Consider the following 19253-nt stretch of genomic DNA (forward strand, 5'->3'; position numbering starts at 1 on the left):
GAAGGTGGTGTGTGTGTGTCATTGACAGAGAACAGGAAGGTGGTGTGTGTGTGTCATTGAGAGAGTACAGGAAGGTGGTGTGTGTGTGTCATTGAGAGAGTACAGGAAGGAGGTGTGTGTGTGTGTGTGTGTGTGTCATTGAGAGAGAACAGGAAGGTGGCGTGTGTGTATGTGTCATTGAGAGAGAACAGGAAGGTGGCGTGTGTGTCATTGAGAGAGTACAGGAAGGTGGCATGTGTGTGTGTCATTGAGAGAGAACAGGAAGGTGGCGTGTGTGTGTGTGTCATTGAGAGAGAACAGGAAGGTGGCGTGTGTGTCATTGAGAGAGTACAGGAAGGTGGCGTGTGTGTGTCATTGAGAGAGTACAGGAAGGAGGTGTGTGTGTGTGTGTCATTGAGAGAGATCAGGAAGGTGGTGTGTGTGTGTGTGTGTGTGTCATTGAGAGAGTACAGGAAGGTGGTGTGTGTGTGTCATTGAGAGAAAACAGGAAGGTGGCGTGTGTGTGTGTGTCATTGAGAGAGAACAGGAAGGTGGCGTGTGTGTGTGTGTCATTGAGAGAGAACAGGAAGGTGGTGTGTGTGTGTGTGTGTGTCATTGACAGAGAACAGGAAGGTAGTGTGTGTGTGTCATTGACAGAGAACAGGAAGGTGGTGTGTGTGTCATTGAGAGAGTACAGGAAGGAGGTGTGTGTGTGTGTGTCATTGAGAGAGAACAGGAAGGTGGCGTGTGTGTCATTGAGAGAGTACAGGAAGGTGGCGTGTGTGTGTGTCATTGAGAGAGAACAGGAAGGAGGCGTGTGTGTCATTGAGAGAGTACAGGAAGGTGGCGTGTGTCATTGAGAGAGTACAGGAAGGTGGCGTGTGTGTGTGTCATTGAGAGAGTACAGGAAGGTGGTGTGTGTGTGTGTGTGTGTGTGTGTGTGTGTGTGTGTGTGTGTGTGTGTGTGTGTGTGTGTGTGTGTCATTGAGAGAGTACAGGAAGGAGGTGTGTGTGTGTGTGTGTCATTGAAAGAGTACAGGACGTTGGTGTGTGTGTGTCTTATTGAGGGAGTACAGGAAGGTGGTGTGTGTGTGTGTCATTGAGAGAGTACAGGAAGGTGGTGAGTGTGTGTGTGTCATTGAGAGAGTACAGGAAGGTGGTGAGTGTGTGTGTGTGTGTGTGTCATTGAGAGAGTACAGGAAGGTGGTGTGTGCGTGTGTGTGCCATTGAGAGAGTACAGGAAGGTGGTGTGTGTCATTGAGAGAGTACAGGAAGGTGGCGTGTGTGTGTGTGTGTGTGTGTGTGTGTGTGTGTGTGTGTGTGTGTGTGTCATTGAGAAAGAACAGGAAGGTGGTGAGTGTGTGTGTGTGTGTCATTGAGAGAGTACAGGAAGGTGGTGAGTGTATGTGTGTCATTGAGAGAGTACAGGAAGGTGGTGTGTGCGTGTGTGTGTCATTGAGAGAGTACAGGAAGGTGGTGTGTGTGTGTCTGTCATTGAGAGAGTACAGGAAGATGGCGTGTGTGTGTGTGTGTCATTGAGAGAGTACAGGAAGATGGCGTGTGTGTGTGTGTCATTGAGAGAGTACAGGAAGGTGGTGTGTGTGTGTGTGTCATTGAGAGAGTACAGGAAGGTGGCGTGTGTGTGTGTGTCATTGAGAGAGTACAGGAAGGTGGCATGTGTGTGTGTGTGTGTGTGTGTGTGTGTGTGTGTGTGTGTGTGTGTGTGTGTGTGTGTGTGTGTGTGTGTGTGAGATTGAGAGCGTACAGGAAGGTGGAGGGCTGGTTGACAGGGGTACAGTTGATGAGATATAATTAGAGTGTTCAGTTCAGCTTCAAGGCGTGACAAACATCCCAGCCCTCAGCAATGACGACGGCCAAAACTCTCCTCTACACGGTCCTTCTCGCTCTCTTTCTCCCTCTCAATTTAGTTTAATATTCCTTTCTTTTCCTAGTCACATCAAGTGAACATGTACTCTGTTACGGACCGCTCTCTCCCCTCTCTCTATTTAACACTTTGCCTGGCGCTCCAATTCCTCCCCTCCCCCAAACCTTCTGCATCTGCCTCTACACCAGTGCCTCATTGAGTGTTTGGGTGTGTGTGTGTGTGCCGTGTCTGTGTGCTCCACCATGTATGTGGGTAACCTTACTCCCTCTCTCTCTTGGCTGTAAACAGTGTTCCATTGAGATGGCATTGATTAGAGTCCAGTGTAGCCCCCTGCTCCTCCTCAGCAGCACCAGCACAGCCAGCCAACCATTCTTCAGTGATACACTCCCAGACCCAGACTTTAACCTCCTCCTCCTCTCCTCCTCCTCCTCCTCCAGCCATTCTCTACCCTCCTCCAGGAGGAATGAGTTGCCCCAGACTGATGCCCTCCTCCCCAAGTTCCAGACCAGCGGAAGTTAACATTGCCCGTCTCCCCTCCTCCCCACATTCCAGACCAGCGGAAGTTAACATTGCCCACCTCGCCAAGTTCCAGACCAGCGGAAATTAACATTGCCCACCTCCCCTCCTCCCCACATTCCAGACCAGCGGAAGTTAACATTGCCCGTCTCCAGGGTCCTCCACTGACTATTATGATTAGAAATCAAGGGGAGAAAAACTCAGATCCTTCAAGCACAAAATAGGATGTCTCAGACAGCTGATGTCCTGATGGATGCCAGAGTGCCTGCGTGATTGCTGCTTTGCTACTTTTAATCGTTGTGACTTGTTGTTGCTTCACTGATACACCGAAGCCGTTTCAGTATGTGCTAATGTAGCGCTACATTGTTATCACACAGAGTCCCTCAATAAAATATACAGATGTCCCTCACCTGTATCAAAACATACATACCACATTTCTTACCACACATTACACATTGCACATATCTTTGTGATCAGAGGAGGGTGACCATCATGGTTAGTAGGTAAGATACAGTAGGTTTAGTTCTGGAAGAAAACTCTCAGGGCTAGTACTTCAGTCAGGTCCGGAATTGTTTGCACCCTTTTTAAAGACGAGCAAAAAAGACTATAAAATAAATAATAGAAATACTGAGATATTGTATGCAGATTTTTGGGGGGAAAAATTATATTTTATACTAATACAATTGCTCAGAGAAAGAGAGGGGTCAACATGATTGCCACCCCTGTTTTCAATTGCTTTCAATACCTCACCTTGCGAGGATACACTGAGGATGGCACTGAGTATTTTTCTAAAGTGTTTTATGAGTTCAGAGAAGATCTTAGACCATTCTTCCATAACACAATTTTCCAGATCCTTGATATCCTTCCTCTACGCTTATGGACTGCCCTCTTCAATTCAAACAGCAGGTTTTCATTCAATGGGGTTCAAGTCCGGAGACTGAGATGGCCATGGCAAAATGTTGATTTTACAAAATGTAACCATACCAGACCTATTTTAGCTACCAGTCACTTTCAGAATATATGTATTAGTCACATTTAAAAGGAAAGACTCACCCATTTTGAATGTTATATTGTTTTAGGGTATCGCTGAGCGAAGTTCTATCGATTCCTGGGGTCATTTCATGTTTTCATGTGTATTTGATCTCTTGCCGTTCACACAGGCAGATAGACCGCGGACATGACATGGCATTGTGACCAGCACTCTCACTACACTGGAAGTTAAGAGGAAAAGGACTTTTTAAGATTGCGAAAACATCAAACATACATGTCAGTTTTCAATACTGGGTGGCTAACTAGCTAACAAGCTAGGTAGCTATCCAGCCAACCCATAGAGAGATCAATGCATTGTGGGTTTTGTAGTCGACTTTAGATGCAACAGATTTCCAAAATGATTTTCACATTTCATGTTGCTACCAACCTTATTAAAACGACAAAAGTAAAGAAAGAAAAATCACAACAAATATTGTTATCACATATTAGTGTTATTTAACATGGTAAATTATAGGAATTTGTGGTTGTTGGAAGGATTTTTACCTTTAAGACTAGACTTGGTTTTGCTCAATCCTATATCTCAGATGTTTTATCTCCCTACGAGCCAGGACACAGCCTGAGATCCTCTGGCAGGGCGCTGTGGGCCATTCCAAAGTCTAGAGAAGATCAGGCTTGCAGATTCGGTGTCTCTTTTTAAATCACTGCTAAAGACACACTTTTATAAAGACGGATGATTTTAATGTAGGATTTCAGTTAGCTATATTTTGTCAACAGTTGCCAAAGAGCTCTATTTTCATGTCATCCAAAAAACGTAAACACCTGGAGTTTGCTAAACAGCATTGGCACTTGGATTGCAAACAGTGCTATGTTCAGATGAAATGAAAATAGAGCTCTTTGACAACGCACACTAGCGGTGGGTTTTTGCATCTAATGAAAGATGCATATGAAGAAAAGAACCCCATAACTACTGTAAAATATGGTGGTGGATCTTTGATGTTATGAGGCTATTATTTTGCTTCCACTGGTCCTGGGGCTCTTGTTAAGGTCAATGGCATTATGAATTTGACCCAGTACCAGGACTGTGGTTTGAATTGAAGAGGGCGCAGACAAAGAATATCAAAGACCTGGAAGGATTATATTTGGAGGAATGGTCTAAGATCCCTCCCAATGTGTTCTCCAAATATCTATATATATTTTTTTTAACGGCTCGGTGTCGTTATCCTCGCACGGCGAGGTATTGAGGTATTGAAAGCTATTGAAAACAGGGGTTCCAAACATTTTGAACCCCATCTTTTGAGAAAAACAGCTTTACTTGTTAAACAAAATCTCTTTCTCTGAGCAATTGTATTAGTATAATAATAATACAATTTCAATGAGCATACAATATGTCTCAGTATTTGTATTATTTATTTTATAGTCTGTTTTGCTAATCTTTATCAAGGGTGCCAATAACACATTGTCTTTATTCACAGTCTTACCTCCTTTTTATTGCCACGGCAAGGGATTAAATAGCTGCCTTTTGTGTGATTGCTATTCTACACAAGTTTGGGAATGGGAATGGTTTAAGAATTAGGAAAAGAGGGATTTATTTTCTGCTCCATACCAGCTGCTCGGTGTGCTGCAGGGTTGGTCTCTCCTCCCCAATCTCCTCACTCTGGCTTCTCTTCTCTCCTCTTTATCTTCCCTCCCTTCTTTCTCACGGTCAGCACCTGAGCACAGCATGGAGAAAAATAATGGAACGATATTAACATTTACATTAAGAAATCATAACATCCATTTCATGATCCTACTGAGATGGAGATCAGAAAACAGAAAATACCAGATAGACCCACAAAATAAACTTGGGATAAATGCAGCCAAGTTACAAATGAAGCACATCATTGAGGTACCAGGTGAATCTTTAACCAGCCATCAAATCTCAAAACGTCCATGACAACTCTAACAGCTCCATCCCAGCCTCTCCAGAGGGCTACAAACAGGCCTCTCTTACAAAACAGGGATTACTCAATGTTTAGGCAGGTTGCCAAGGACTGGTTAAGATTAAAAACACCCAGGTCTGCAGTAGAAAACCAACCTCAGAAACACATTCCACTGCCTCAGAGTGACAGCGCCTCACATGAAAAAAAACATTTCCATCTCACTACATACAACATGCCAGTCAAACTCAGGAATAGATGGACCTCATTTCAGAGCAACAACAGACCTCCATGCAGCTAGAACCTTTAGAAAGCTTCTCATCCGTCTGAGTCTGAACCACAACAACACAAACTGCTGTATGGCTAATCAACCAAGGCTGACTGGGGACCTCCCCGTCATGACATTGAGCAATGTTTTCATGCACTTCTTGACTCACACTCTTGAACCCGGTGCCATGTAACACACCCCTCTGGTTTCACAGGAACACCCCAGTATCTTGCCAAGGGATCTCCACGACATGACCTATACTCACGCGTGATTTGCAAGGAATACAGCAAACATTCCCTATCTCCAAATCCATGTGATTTCAGATTGGTCCTGTCGCAAGTTCCAGGAGATAAGCAGCATGATAATGGAGGTTATTACCTTTTTTTCTCATACCTTGGCTTTCAATGCAACGTCTGGGACTTAACTAGTACATTTCAATGTGGAGTTGTGGCCAAATGACGCCAGTGGTTTCCATTTACAGAACGTCACATTATGACCTTTTTTTCTTACTCAGTCCATTGTTGAATACTTTTGTCATGGGACAGAGGGAGGGAAGGAGAGAGTGAGAGAAACAGAGCCTTAGAGAGGAACGACAGCCCAATCACAATGAGCCATTCATTCAGCCTCATGTTCCACAGCTGGTTCTAATATAGAGCTAGGAGGGGCACAGAGAGAGAGAGAGAGAGAGAGAGAGAGAGAGAGAGCGAGCGAGCGAGAGAGAGAGAGAGAGAAAGAGAAGCAGAGAGAGAGACACGATCAACCCATATTCACATACATAAATAAAATAAAGAGAGGGAGGGAGAAAGAGAGGCAGAGATGGCGAGAGAGACACATAGATAGACAGAGAGAGAGATAAGAGAGAGAGACTGTTACAGCCAAGAAATTGAGCCTCAATACAAACGTAATGGTGTCTGAGGCCCTGTTGTGGATCCAGACACTGTCAGAGAGCGGAAATCCGAACAGGCCCAGTGATGACGAGCAACCAATGTCTGGGAAGTCTGGGTACATGTCTTAGACTCCTACTCTTATCAGTCATCACAAATCAATACAAATGTGATTCTATCATACTAGAAGGTGTCAGTAAATATCACAATAGAGTATAATAACAGCGGAATAACTAGTCTATACAGACTGCAAAATGTCATAACTAAACTAAAACTACACACACAGTATACACCAACATACACAGTATACACCAATGTGTATGTAGTGCCCAGTGTTATGAGGTAGGAGGTAGGCTATGCACACTTTTTTACATTCTTGTTTTTGTGAAAGAGTCAAACAGTTCTGAAGAGATAGGTTAACACACACTCTCACGTCTGCACCGGCTACCCTTTCATCACACAGCTGAACACACACACACACACACACACACAAAATCTCCAGGATCCGTTGAACCCATGGGACTCCCACAAATCCACAAAAACAGCTGAATCATTTCAGTACGTTGTTTCAGGTATAAGCTCTGAAGAAACAGATATGGAGGGCATACTGTAACTCTGTTCTTATCTTCCATCTAAACACACTGGGAAATTGTAGTGGTGAGTACCAAAATCCACCATGACAGTAGTAACCTTTCAACAGAAGCAGTGTGAGATGACGACATGTATACAGTACACCCACTCAAAAGATATCACCATGCAGAGGCACTCAACACCACAACCCCTCAACGCTAGACCCCATCCTGGAAGAGTGTACATCATGGGTCACCCTTTCTCACTGTTCATTATAAAAGGCTATATGTCATTGATGTGCCATTAAAATAGCTTATTGTGGGATTGCCTGAGGTCTGATGAAGAAAGGGTTACAGGAAAAGGAGCTCCATCTCTGTATTCCCTCAAGACCCAGAAACAACCCAGTCACTTCCTCCAAGCCCAGGAGAAAAAGTAACAAGGAGAGGGAGAGGGAAAATGAGAAGGAGAGGGAGAAAGAATGAGGGAGTTAAGTAAAGAGAGAGCAGGAGAGTGGAGGTACAGTATGTGAGTGAAAGACAGAGAAAAGAAAGAGGGGTGGGGGTGTGGGTGAACAACAAGAGGGGCGAGACTGGAGTGGGGGAGAGAAAGAAAAGAGGGTGGGAGAAGAGAATAACTTTTAAATGGAAACTTCTAGAATGAGAACACCATGACTGTTCTAAGATTTCGAATCCACGAGTATGAGTCATTGAAACTCCCAGCGGCCACACCATAATGTTGTGTCCTCTGCTCTTGCCAAAACAGGGCAGACATCACAGGGATTCAAGAGGGTTAAGAGGAGCTCTTGACCAAGGGTGAATTACGTTTTAAAAAAGACCTTCCTTCATCGTCTGAACTTGATCCGCCTGTAAGATTACGATCATATTTTCAACATTCCACTACTGGTTTAAGGATAAAAAGAGACTCACAATAGAAACCCAACACACAAAGAGGCAGCACTTCTAGTTCCTAAATGAAGCTGAATGTTATTTTGTCAGCATGTCCAATGAGTATAATACTATGGGAGAAAAGAAACTGGAACTATACATGGTAAAATTGGAACTATTATGAAAACTCTTTTGGAAACCAACAAATACATACATCACGCTGGTGTTACATTATTCGCTGGAGGAGAAACCTTCCTGGCTCTTTCTACATCTGCTGAGGACTGCTGTATGTGACCCTAACTCTCATCCTAACAGATGGCTTAATTTAGCCAACTGGTCATGCATTAATAACCAATGACCAATGAATTGCTGGTCTCTACTCAGAAGTGGCAAAGGTGGTAGCCATTTATCATCATGTGGTTACTTTACAAGTAAACCACTCTTTCTAGAACAAATGTCATGCATCATTTGCATGAAAAACAAGACTTTCACATGTGCATGAGGAGGACAGATGCTCTTGTATGACCGGGGTATAACACATTACTGTGAGGGCGATGCGCTTCTGAATCACTAATAGTGGATTTAAACTAGGAACAGTGAAGTCAAATCACATTTTTCAAATCAAATGTTATTTGTCAAATGCTTGGTAAACAACAGGTGTTGATGAACAGTGAAACGCCTACTTTTACGGGCCTTTCCCAACAATGCCGAGAGAAAATAGAGAAATAATAACAGATAACAATAAAAGTCACAATAAATACACAATGAGTAACGATAACTTAGCCATAATATATACACACGGGGTGCCAGTACTGAGTCATTGTGCAGGGGTACGAGGTCATTGAGCTAGTACATAGAACCAGGAATACAGTGACTAGGCAACAGGATAGATAATAAACAGTAGCAGCAGCGTATGTGATGAGTGAAAAAACAGTTCATTCAAAAAGGGTCGATGCAGACAGTCTAGGTAGATATTTGATGAACTATTAAAGTAAGTATTTATCAGTCTTATGGCCTGGGGTTAGAATCTGTTCAGGGTCTTATTGTTTCCAGACTTGGTGTATCGGTGCCGTGCGGTAGCAGAGAAAACAGTCTATGATGACTTGTGTGGCTGGAGTCTTGGACAATTTTTAGGGCCTTCCTCTGACACCGCCTGGTATAGTGGTCCTGGATGACAGGGAGCTCGGCCCAGTGCACTATGGCCCAGCTTTGCGATCGGATGCCAAGCAAGTTGCCACACCAAGCTGTGATGCAGCCAGTCAAGATGCTCTCAATGGTGCAGCTGTAGAACTTTTTGAAGCTCTTTTCAGCCTCCTGAGGGGGAAGAGGTGTTGTCGTACTCGCTTCATGACTGTGTTGATGTTTTTGAACCATGATAGATCCTTAGTGATGTGGATTCTGAGTAACTTGAAGCACTTGACCAACTCCACTACAGCCCCGTCGATGTGAATGGGGGCATGCTCGGCTCTCTGTTTCCTGTAGTCTACGATCAGCTCCTTTGTCTTGCTGACTTTGAGGGAGAGGTTGTCCTGGCACCACACTGCCAGGTCTCTGACCTCCTTCCTATAGGCAGTCTCGTCGTCGTCAATGATCAGGCCTGCCACCGTCGTGTAGTCAGTAAACGTATAGATGGTGTTGGAGTCGTGCGCGGCCACACAGTCGTGGGTGAACAGGGAGTGCAGGGGGGGACTAAGCACACACCCCTGAAGGGCCCCTGTGTTGAGGGTCAGCGTGGCAGATGTGTTGTTGCCTGTCCTTACCATCTGGGGGCAGCCCTTCCAGTATCCAGTTGCAGAGGGAGGTTTTAAGTCACGGGGTCCTGAGCTCAGTGATGAGCTTGGAGGGCACTATGGTGTTTTGAATGCAGAGCTGTCGTCAATGAACAGCATTCTCTTATCAAGGTGAGAGAGGGCAGTGTGGAGTACAATAGAGATTGTGTCATATGTGGATCTGTTGGGGCGGTATGTGAATTGGAGTGGGTCCAGGGTGTCTGGGATGATGGTGTTGATGTGAGCCATGATCAGCCTTTTAAAGAATTTCATGGCTACAGATGTGAGTGTTACTGGGCAATAGTCATTTAGACAGGTTACCTTGGCATTCTTGGGCACAGGGACTATGTTGGGCTGCTTGAAACATGTGGGTATTACAGACTGGGTCAGGGAGAGGTTGAAAGGCTTATGCATAGAGGCCTATGCCCTGTTACTGCAAGCAAATAGGACGACTGTTTTTAACATTAAGGAGGAGTAGGGTATGCAGAGAAAGACGGCATTCTGCAGAAATAGTCTGGCCCATACAGCCAGGGAGTGGCCTTACTGCTTGACCTGGCCTCAGCCCTGCCTGCCTGCCTGCTCACATTACGTCTGGAACAGGAGAAGAATAAACATCAGCATCACAGCTGCCATTGGTCATTGTGTTGACCCCTCCAAAAGGAAACTGCCTGGCTAAGGGTGGGGCCTAGAGGCAGGAATTACAACAGAAACAAAAGAAGAAAAACCACATGCATGAGAGAGAGAGAGAGAGAGAGAGAGAGAGAGAGAGAGAGAAACAGAGAGAGAGCGAGTGAGAAACAGAGAGAGAGCGAGTGAGAAACAGAGAGAGAGAGGGAGAATTCCTGTGCAGAGGGGGAGGTAGAGGGATAAGGGTTGATGGAGGCCAGAGAGGCAGTGTTCTGGAAGGATTTGGGGAAGGTTCAGGGGAGACAGAGACGAAGACCAGAGCAGAGCTGTTAGTCCGGTCAGGCAGGGGAAAGCTGGTCAGACTCACAGCAGTTTTGGGGTTAAAACCTCAGGTCAGTGGAGTCAGTCAGTGGTGGTCACATGCAGCACAGTGGGGCAACGGAAGGAAGTAGTCAAGCACTGGAGCCCTGATGATGTGTTTAAGTGACCCGTTCACCGGGATCCTCATTGATTGTTTCCTGACTAACTCAATGAGTGAAGTAAATGAGATAACAACAAGCAGGACTTGAACCACACCTATAGACATGCAAGTATACACAAACACACAACAAGGTATTAGTCGGTTGTTGCGAGTCAGTGAATAGAAAAATCTATCTTCCCTTTCGGAACGATTCATGTATTAAGAAGGATTACTCCAGAGATTAGTCCAGCAGATAATGATTTCATGCTTCCTTGGACTCCACATGCATGATAAAGGAATATGTTGACTGAAAACATTAACGGATTTGTCTCTGGCCGTAGGTCTGGATAAATAAACAGGGGTATTAACCCTCAATGGCCAAATCCCCCAATCTGGCCCCAATCTAATATCCGACCTCTGTAATCATCCCCTGCTATAACTAAATACATCTGCACCTCTCCACAGCAATGAGTGATTAGCACAGTCATAAGCAAGGAACTATAGCCTACAGGCGTCACCAAAACAGTTAAATACTGACGTTTGGTGATAAGTTACTCTCATATTCATGTAAAAAAAATATTGATATTCTATCAATAAAAAGGTGCACAAACTGTGATTCATTTCCCCACCAAAACAAAAAACGTATGTTTGGGTGAAATGTGCATAAAACTATACATTACGTCCAAACGTGTATTTGCGCTGTAGCCTATTACACCTTCTATGGCAGTAGTATAAGGCTCAAGTATAACATGCCTTTCTGTGCAGAAGTAGAAGGATTTCTGCTCACTGAATCAGTAACAATTGTTCATTGACTGATGTGATAGGACTAGTTTCCAGACTCCACAAGAGGACATGAACTGTAAAATGGCAGAGAGAAATATAACTTGACGGGCTACACGCATTAACTCACAAAGCGTCTGTAATTATATTCCACTACCTGATTCAAGATGATAGGCAACTCTAAATGAATTGCTCATGTGTGTAACCATGCTTTCAGCTGAACAGAGGGGTGTCAGTAAGGGAACAGTCTGGCCCGCTATGACCTGTTCGCAAATTCTAATAAATCCAGACAATCACAGACATGAAGCTTCATGCAGGTTAATAGCGTAATTCCATTAGTCTAGCTAAATCATTTGAATGCCCAGCGTGTGGTCCACCGCTACAAATGGGCTTTATAACCTTGCATTCCTCCATTTGGAATTGCACTACAGCGCCCCTCGTTCCAAACGTTGTCATCGGGAATGTGGTCGGTGAGACAGGCTACGCATTCCATCCCCGCTGCTGCTGGCACGAGCATGGGATAACTCCAACTGGGCATCTTATATTCTAGGACACCTATGGAGACCTGTGTCGGTCACCTATAAAGTCGTCATAGTCTGTGTTAAAGCAGACTGCTATCAAGTGATCAATGATTGATCAAAAGGACCCCATACAATTATATGGACCTATCTAGACTGTAGCCTATTCCCACAAAATGACACTTGGGTTGTATCCATCTTCCCCAAAGTTCAACAGTTTAATAATGACCAATAGACAAACCGTGAAAATCATTAGTAGGCTATTAGGCCTACAGGCATTAAATGTTCTTCCATACACTGCTTCTTCTAGAGGAGGAAAACCCAATAGAATGAATTCACATTTTTGTTGAGGCATCACTCCCTTAGGCCCTATAGCTTTTGAGGCAGACATCCGTTCACTGAACTGACCACCAGCCACGGACGGGCGGTTAAACCAGACCAAAGTTAAGGGCAGAGCAGCAATGAGAAAGTGATGAACATCTGGAAGTAGGCTAATGAAAAGTGGAAGAATGGAAGGACCCACCCTCTCCCTGGAGTAACGGCAATCACGGGGTTATTTTAATGAGGGAATAATCTTAAAAGTATTCAGGAATTCAACTTCAAAACTAACTTTGATTGAAGAAAGAACCTGATCGAAAAACGTTTTAGTTGAAGTTCCTAATTTTTTAAAGTTTAACCAAAAGAGTGAGGGTGGCAAGTTTCCAAAATATTCCAGAACGCAAATATTAACTAAAGATCTCCTCTCCAATTTTAACAATAACCTCAGTGAAAATGTGAGACCGCTCTCTTAGCTGTCAATAAAATTCAGCCAAAATGAATGACCTATTAACACAGAACGTCTCAGCGATAACACACGCGCCAGGACCCAATGCAATGTGTGCGTTCCCTCGAGGAGCGCATTATCGCCAATGATGCTCAGCCAAATAGCCTACTATGCACGAGAACAAAACCACTCATTAGGCCATTAATACTTATAGTAATATTTCGGGTAAAGTGCACACCAATTCATACAAACATAACGCAGTTAAATAGATAAGAGACCCGTTACTTCTAGAAGTAAGACACAAACCGGGGAAAGGATAGGACAAAAGAAATCTTACGCAAGACACCATTTTGGACTTATTAATTGAGCAAATGTTAACATACAGGCGGCTGGGAATTAAGAATGTATTATCTTATCAAAAGGCTGTTGTACTTACCTATCCTTATAAATCCGTTCAGACGTCTTGGGCCAGGAGCGCTCACTGACATGGAGACAAAAACACCGCAGCCAAGCGGTTCAGAACCCCCTCCCTCCGCTCTTAAAGGGCCAGGAGTGCCTTAGACCAGAATAGTACCTTAGGCTGGAAACCCCATTCCACTCAGACATCTCTGCATATTCATTCAAAATTGTAAAATGTAATAAGAGAGTCGTCGTATTAATGGCTCAGTGTGACTTATAGAAATATAGCCTAATGCAAGAGTGACCTAAAGTACGTCAGCATTGCTCTTGCTTTCCATTCTTTTTATGGTCCGCGTAACATGACGTCATACTCTAGCCTCCCCTGGAATCTAACCGTGTCTTACAGAAGACTAAATAGTCGATTGAGGGACGCAAATGTGGTTACTGTTTTACAGAGAATGGATACACCACAGCTATATCACTAATTGAATAATGCCTAAAAAGGGTGGGTGTGTTTTTTATTGAAGTGGTACTGTATAGCGTGTTACACATCAATAACTACATTCACACGATTGGCGTTTACTTTGGCAGATAAACATCATGGCTACAATGTCAGGCACACCGGCACAGGATATTAATTGCACGATGAAAAATAACAGAAAAGGGCGCATAGTCCGGCTTGAGCCGACATCAGGTTCAAATTGAGATCTGAGGGCTCTGCTCGGCATCGTCTGGCCAATAATTAGGTTGGTTCAAGTCTGCAAAGATGCGTCCTGAGAGCCAGATGACTATACCCGTTCAGTTGCTCCAGGATAATCAATCCACAGCCTATTCATAATCCATTCGAAATGGAACGTTACATCTTTTCTCAAAATGTTTTAATAAAGCAATAATACGCCATATGTCGATACACATAAAAATGAGATACCCATCTGCATTAATAACACAATATACTATAGGCCTATAGCCTATCAATTAATTAACGAAGGTGTTTAAATCATTTAGTTGGTGAAATATTTCCCCTGCTGGCTGAATCCAGTCCAGGGACTCATATTCCCAGGGCAGTGAAACCATGTGTCTGAATGATTAACCCTCTCAAGTGTATATACAGTACAGTGCATTCAGAAAGTATCCAAACCCCTTGACAGCCTTACTCTAAAATGGATCAAATAAAATTCCTAATTAATCAACACTCAATGCCCAATAACAAAGCGAAAACAGGATTAGAAATGTTTGCAAATGTATTTAAAATAAAAAAACAGAAATACCTTATTTACATTGATATTCAGACCCTTTGCTATGAGCTCAGCTGCATCAGCTGTTTCCATTGATCATCCTTGAGATGTTTCTACAACTTGATTGGAGTCAACCTGTGGTACATTCAATTGATTGGACATTATTTGGAAAGGCACACACACCCCTGTCTATTTACAGTTGAAGTCGGAAGTTTACATACATCTTAGCCAAATACATTTAAACTCAGTTTCACAATTCCTGACATTTAATCCTAGTAAAGATTCCCTGTTTTAGGTCAGTTAGGATCACCACTTTATTTTAAGAATGTGAAATGTCAGAATAATAGTAAAGAGAATGATTTATTTCAGCTTTTACTTCTTTCATCACATTCCCAGTGGGTCAGAAGTTTACATACTGTACACTCAATTAGTATTTGGTAGCATTGCCTTTAAATTGTTTGACTTGGGTCAAATGTTTCAGGTAGCCTTCCACAAGCTTCCCACAATAAGTTGGGAAAATTTTGGCCCATTCTTCCTGACAGAGCTGGTGTAACAGAGTCAGGTTTGTCGGCCTCCTTTCTCGCACACGCTCTTTTAGTTTTGCCCACACATTTTCTATAGGATTGAGGTCAGGGCTTTGTGACGGCCTCTCCAATACCTTGACTTTGATGTCCTTAAGCCATTTTGCCACAACTTTGGAAGTATGCTTGGGGTCATTGTCCATTTGGAAGACTGATGTCTTGAGATTTGCTTCAATATATCCACATAATGTTCCATCCTCATGATGCCTTCTATTTTGTGAAGTGCACCCCCACAACATGATGATGCCAACCCCGTGCTTCAAAGTTGGGATGGTGTTCTTCGGCTTGCAAGCCTCCCCTTTCTCCTCCAAACATAACGATGGTCATTATGACCAAACTGATCTATTTTTTTTTCATCAGACCAGAGGACATTTCTACAAAAAGTACAATATTTGTCCCCATGTGCAGTTGCAAACCGTAGTCTGGCTTTTTTATGGCAGCTTCTTCCTTGCTTTGGGGCCTTTCAGATTATGTCGATATTGGACTCGTTTTACTGTGGATATAGATACTTTTGTACCGGTTTCCACCAGCATCTTCACAAGATCCTTTGCTGTTGTTCTGGGATTGATTAGCCCTTTTCGCACCAAAGTACGTTCATCTCTAGGAGACAGAATGACGGCTGCGTGGTCCCATGGTGTTTATACTTGCGTACTATTGTTTGTACAGATGAACGTGGTACCTTCAGGCATTTGGAAATTGCTCCCAAGGATAAACCAGACTTGTGGAGGTCTACATTTTTCCCCCCTGAGGTATTGTCTGATTTCTTTTGGTTTTCCCATGATGTCAAGCAAAGAGGCTTTGTAAAGGTCCCACAGTTGACAGTGCATGTCAGAGCAAAAACCAAGCCATGAGGTCAAAGGAATTGTCCGTAGAGCTCCGAGAGAGGATTGTGTCAAGGCACAGAGCTGCGGAAGGGTACAAAAATGTCCGCAGCATTGAAGGTCCCCAAGAACACAGTGATCTCCATCATTCTTAAATGGAAGAAGTTTGTAACCACCAAGGCAAAACTGAGCAATCGGGGGAGAAGGGCCTTGGTCGGGGAGGTTATCAAGAACCCAATGGTCACTCTGACAGAGCTCCAGAGTTCCTCTGTCGAGATAGGGGAACTTTCCAGAAGGACAACCATCTCTGCAGCACTCCACTAATCAGGCCTTTATGGTAAAGTGGCCAGAAGGAAGCCACTCCTCAGTAAAAGACACTTGACAGCCCGCTTGGAGTTTGCCAAATGGCACCTAAAGACTCTCAGACCATGGGAAACAAGATGCTCTGGTTTGATGAAACCAATATTTTACTCTTTAGCCTGACCTGGCACCATCCCTACGGGGAAGCATGGTGGTGGCAGCATCATGCTGTGGGATGTTTTTCAGTGGCAGGGACTGGGAGACTAGTCATGATTGAGGGAAAGATGAACAGAATAAAGTACAGAGAGATCCTTGATGAAAACCTGTTTCAGAGCACTCAGGACCTCAGACTGAGGCGAGGGTTCACCTTCCAACAGGACAACGCAAGAGTGGCTACGGGACAAGTCTCAATGTCCTTGAGTGGCCCAGCCAGAGCTAGAATTTGAACCCGATCTAACATCTCTGGAGAGACCTGGAAATAACTGTGCAGCAACGCTCCCCATCCAAATTGACAGAGCTTGAGAGGATCTGCATAGAAGAATGGGAGAAACTCCTCAAATACAGGTGTGCCAAGCTTGTACCGTCATACCCAAGAAGACTCAAGACTGTGATTGCTGCCAAAGGTGCCTCAACAAAGACTGAGTAAAGGGTCTGAATACTTACGTAAATGTAATATTTCAGTTTTGTTTTTGTTTTTATAAATTTGCAAAAATTTATAAAAACACATTTTTTCTTTGTCATTATGAGGTATTGTGTGTAGGATTTAATCTATTTTTAGAACAAGGCTGTAGCATAACAAATGGTGGAAAAAGTCAAGGGGTCTGAATACTTTCCCAACACATTGTATATTCATCAGCACTGATAAAAGCATACTGTTAATATTGAAATAACATTTTAATACAGAGCAGTACAAAAAAAAAAGTGAATAAATAAAAAAAGAGTAGTTCTTTTCCTGACCGATAAAAATGCAGTTTTAGACAAGCCTCGTGAAAATACAATAAACAGAGGAAATACAGTAGTTACAGACGTTGGTACGTAGGTGCGGCAGTGTGAATACAGTATAGTGCAATACAATAAAGGAGACGCAGTCCAATACAGTAGTTAAAAAAAAACTATATTACATGTTTCCACCAACCACAGGGTTGAAGATTCATTCCAGAACATGTGGAGTGTTTGTCAGCACAGAGTGAGAGAGGGAGAGAGGGGGAGAGAGTGAATGTCCACTGCCTGTCTGGCAGTGATTACCATGTGAACATCAGTGATGCGACAGTGTTTTTGGTCAGTGCAGGAAAAATAAAATTTCACAGTGTCAGAGACCATTTGTAAGGCTCCCTCTCTTCCCAAAGCCACATCTCTCCAACCTACAATGTGTCCATTGTATGTTGATCTAGAGCAGGCAGGCCTCTAATGATCAAAATGTCATACCTCTTCATAATGAATTCCTGTCCTGATACAGGGTGTATGAAAGAGAGAAGTCAGTAGTGAAAGAATGTCAGTTATTTGGTATGAGGATCGTTGGTTACAGAACGACTTCCCTGGGAACATTTAATGACTACGTCTGGCAGCAACTGGTCCCCCACCAAAATAATCACACACAAATTCACTAAGGCCACGAAACACAGGGAACAGGCCTGCTAAACCACACAGTGTAACCACCCAGGCCCGTCCACAGCAAACATGACACACACACAAGCAAATGGAAAGAAGCCTATATCCTGTGCAGTCGGGGCAAGACACACACTCAAACACAAACTTCCAAGCGCACACATTCAAACGCGGCCCAAAACAAACACACAATTAGGGAAGCGCCTAGGAGCTGTTTTGGATTCTCCAGTTCAGGAAAAGCTACAATTAAACTGAGCGGAGATGAACAGTGAGGGAGAGGCATCATTCTGGCTCCTCCTCAATGCAGAGAGACTCCTCCTGAAAGCTGGTCTATGTAAATGCCCAGGAGAAAGAGAGAGATGGTCCAAATGACTGTTTACAGTGCAGATAAACTTCCAGTATAAACAGAGGGAGCTTTTCCTATAGGAGTGTGAGAGACAGAGAGAATGGGGGGAGGTAGAGCAGAGCAGGAGAGGACGACAAGAAATGAGTGAGTGAGGCGGGAGAGAGATGGTATGGCCTGACACTGGGGGGGGGTTTGGAATAACAAGCTAGAGAGATGGAGAAGGATGGTGTGAATGTTGAGGATAGACTGTTGGTGTGTGAAGGGGGTGGGGGAGACAGACCAGTTGAAATCAAGAGTATGTCTCAAGCTCTCGGTTTCCTCTCTGTTGACGAGGTCTGCTGTGCTTCAACAGTCCCCCCTGCGGAGACTGGACCTACTGAAGGAATTTCTGTGAAGACATAAAAAGATGAAAAGACAGATTAAAATGCTGCTATCTGGATGAAGGTTTTGCAATGTGTGGATGAAGGAGCCTCTTCATTGCTGGTATGGTGTATGTCATTTTGTGTTCTGGCAGGTGTGGCTGTGCTGTATCTGCCTGTGATTAGAAATCCTCCATCCCTCATATAAGACACGCAGCTGGCTCCAAAAACACCCAGTCAGAAACCAACCAATGGTTTACAAAACAGATCTGCTGAGATGATTGAAGCAGCAGCTGCATTGTGTGTGGATGAAGGGGTCCTACTAGTGGCACTCAGTGGGGCGTGATGCATGTTTGTGTGACTACGCGTATGTGAAGTGTCGAGTTTCTACGGTGTTTTTCAAAGCAGAGGCTGGCAGTGGGGTGTTCAAATGGATTAGCTCACAGCGTGTGTGTTTGCATCTGTGTGTGTGTTAGACGGTGTCCAGTTACTATTGTGTAGGCTGTAGATGTCAGTGCTCTGTAGAGTTGGATGCGCTCATATTGTGTGTGTGTGTGTGTGTGTGGTAGGTCTGTGTATTATGAGTGTGTGTGTCCATAAATGTTCATAAGTGTGGGAATCCAGTTTCTTGTACATAGACATGGAATCACTGGTCACTTTAATAATGTTTACATAATGCTTTCCTCATTTCATATGTATATACTGTATTCTATTCTACTGTATTTTAGTCTGACATTGCTCGTCCTAATATTAACATATGTATTAATTCCATTCTATTACTTTTAGATTTGTATGTAT

General features: G+C 43.7%; 2 protein-coding genes across 11 annotated transcripts in view; both read right to left on the minus strand.

The window, feature by feature from the left end:
• LOC110538432 (KN motif and ankyrin repeat domain-containing protein 2) overlaps positions 1-13525 on the minus strand; it is a 26450-nt gene extending 12925 nt beyond the window's left edge. For 2 of the 3 annotated variants that reach the window (XM_090193386.1, XM_036938359.2), the window contains exons 1-2: positions 13246-13525; positions 4974-5079 (exon numbers count right to left, since the gene is read on the minus strand). The gene's annotated coding sequence lies outside the window, so the exon portion shown is untranslated. Of the gene's footprint in view, positions 1-3433; positions 3592-4973; positions 5080-13245 lie in introns of all 3 variants that reach the window. The other variant, XM_021625262.3, reaches the window with a different exon arrangement.
• Positions 13526-14071: 546 nt separating this feature from the next.
• LOC110538430 (dedicator of cytokinesis protein 7) overlaps positions 14072-19253 on the minus strand; it is a 43989-nt gene continuing 38807 nt past the window's right edge. For all 8 annotated transcript variants that reach the window (XM_090193385.1, XM_036938362.2, XM_036938365.2 and 5 more), the window contains one exon: positions 14072-18484. In XM_090193385.1, coding sequence (XP_090049511.1) covers positions 18442-18484 — 43 coding nt within the window. In that variant the 3' untranslated portion in view covers positions 14072-18441. The remainder of the gene's footprint in view (positions 18485-19253) is intronic.

Source organism: Oncorhynchus mykiss, chromosome 12 (genome assembly GCF_057628025.1).
Source record: "Oncorhynchus mykiss isolate SJ-2025 chromosome 12, ASM5762802v1, whole genome shotgun sequence".
In the NCBI taxonomy this organism is placed as follows: Eukaryota; Metazoa; Chordata; class Actinopteri; order Salmoniformes; family Salmonidae; genus Oncorhynchus; species Oncorhynchus mykiss.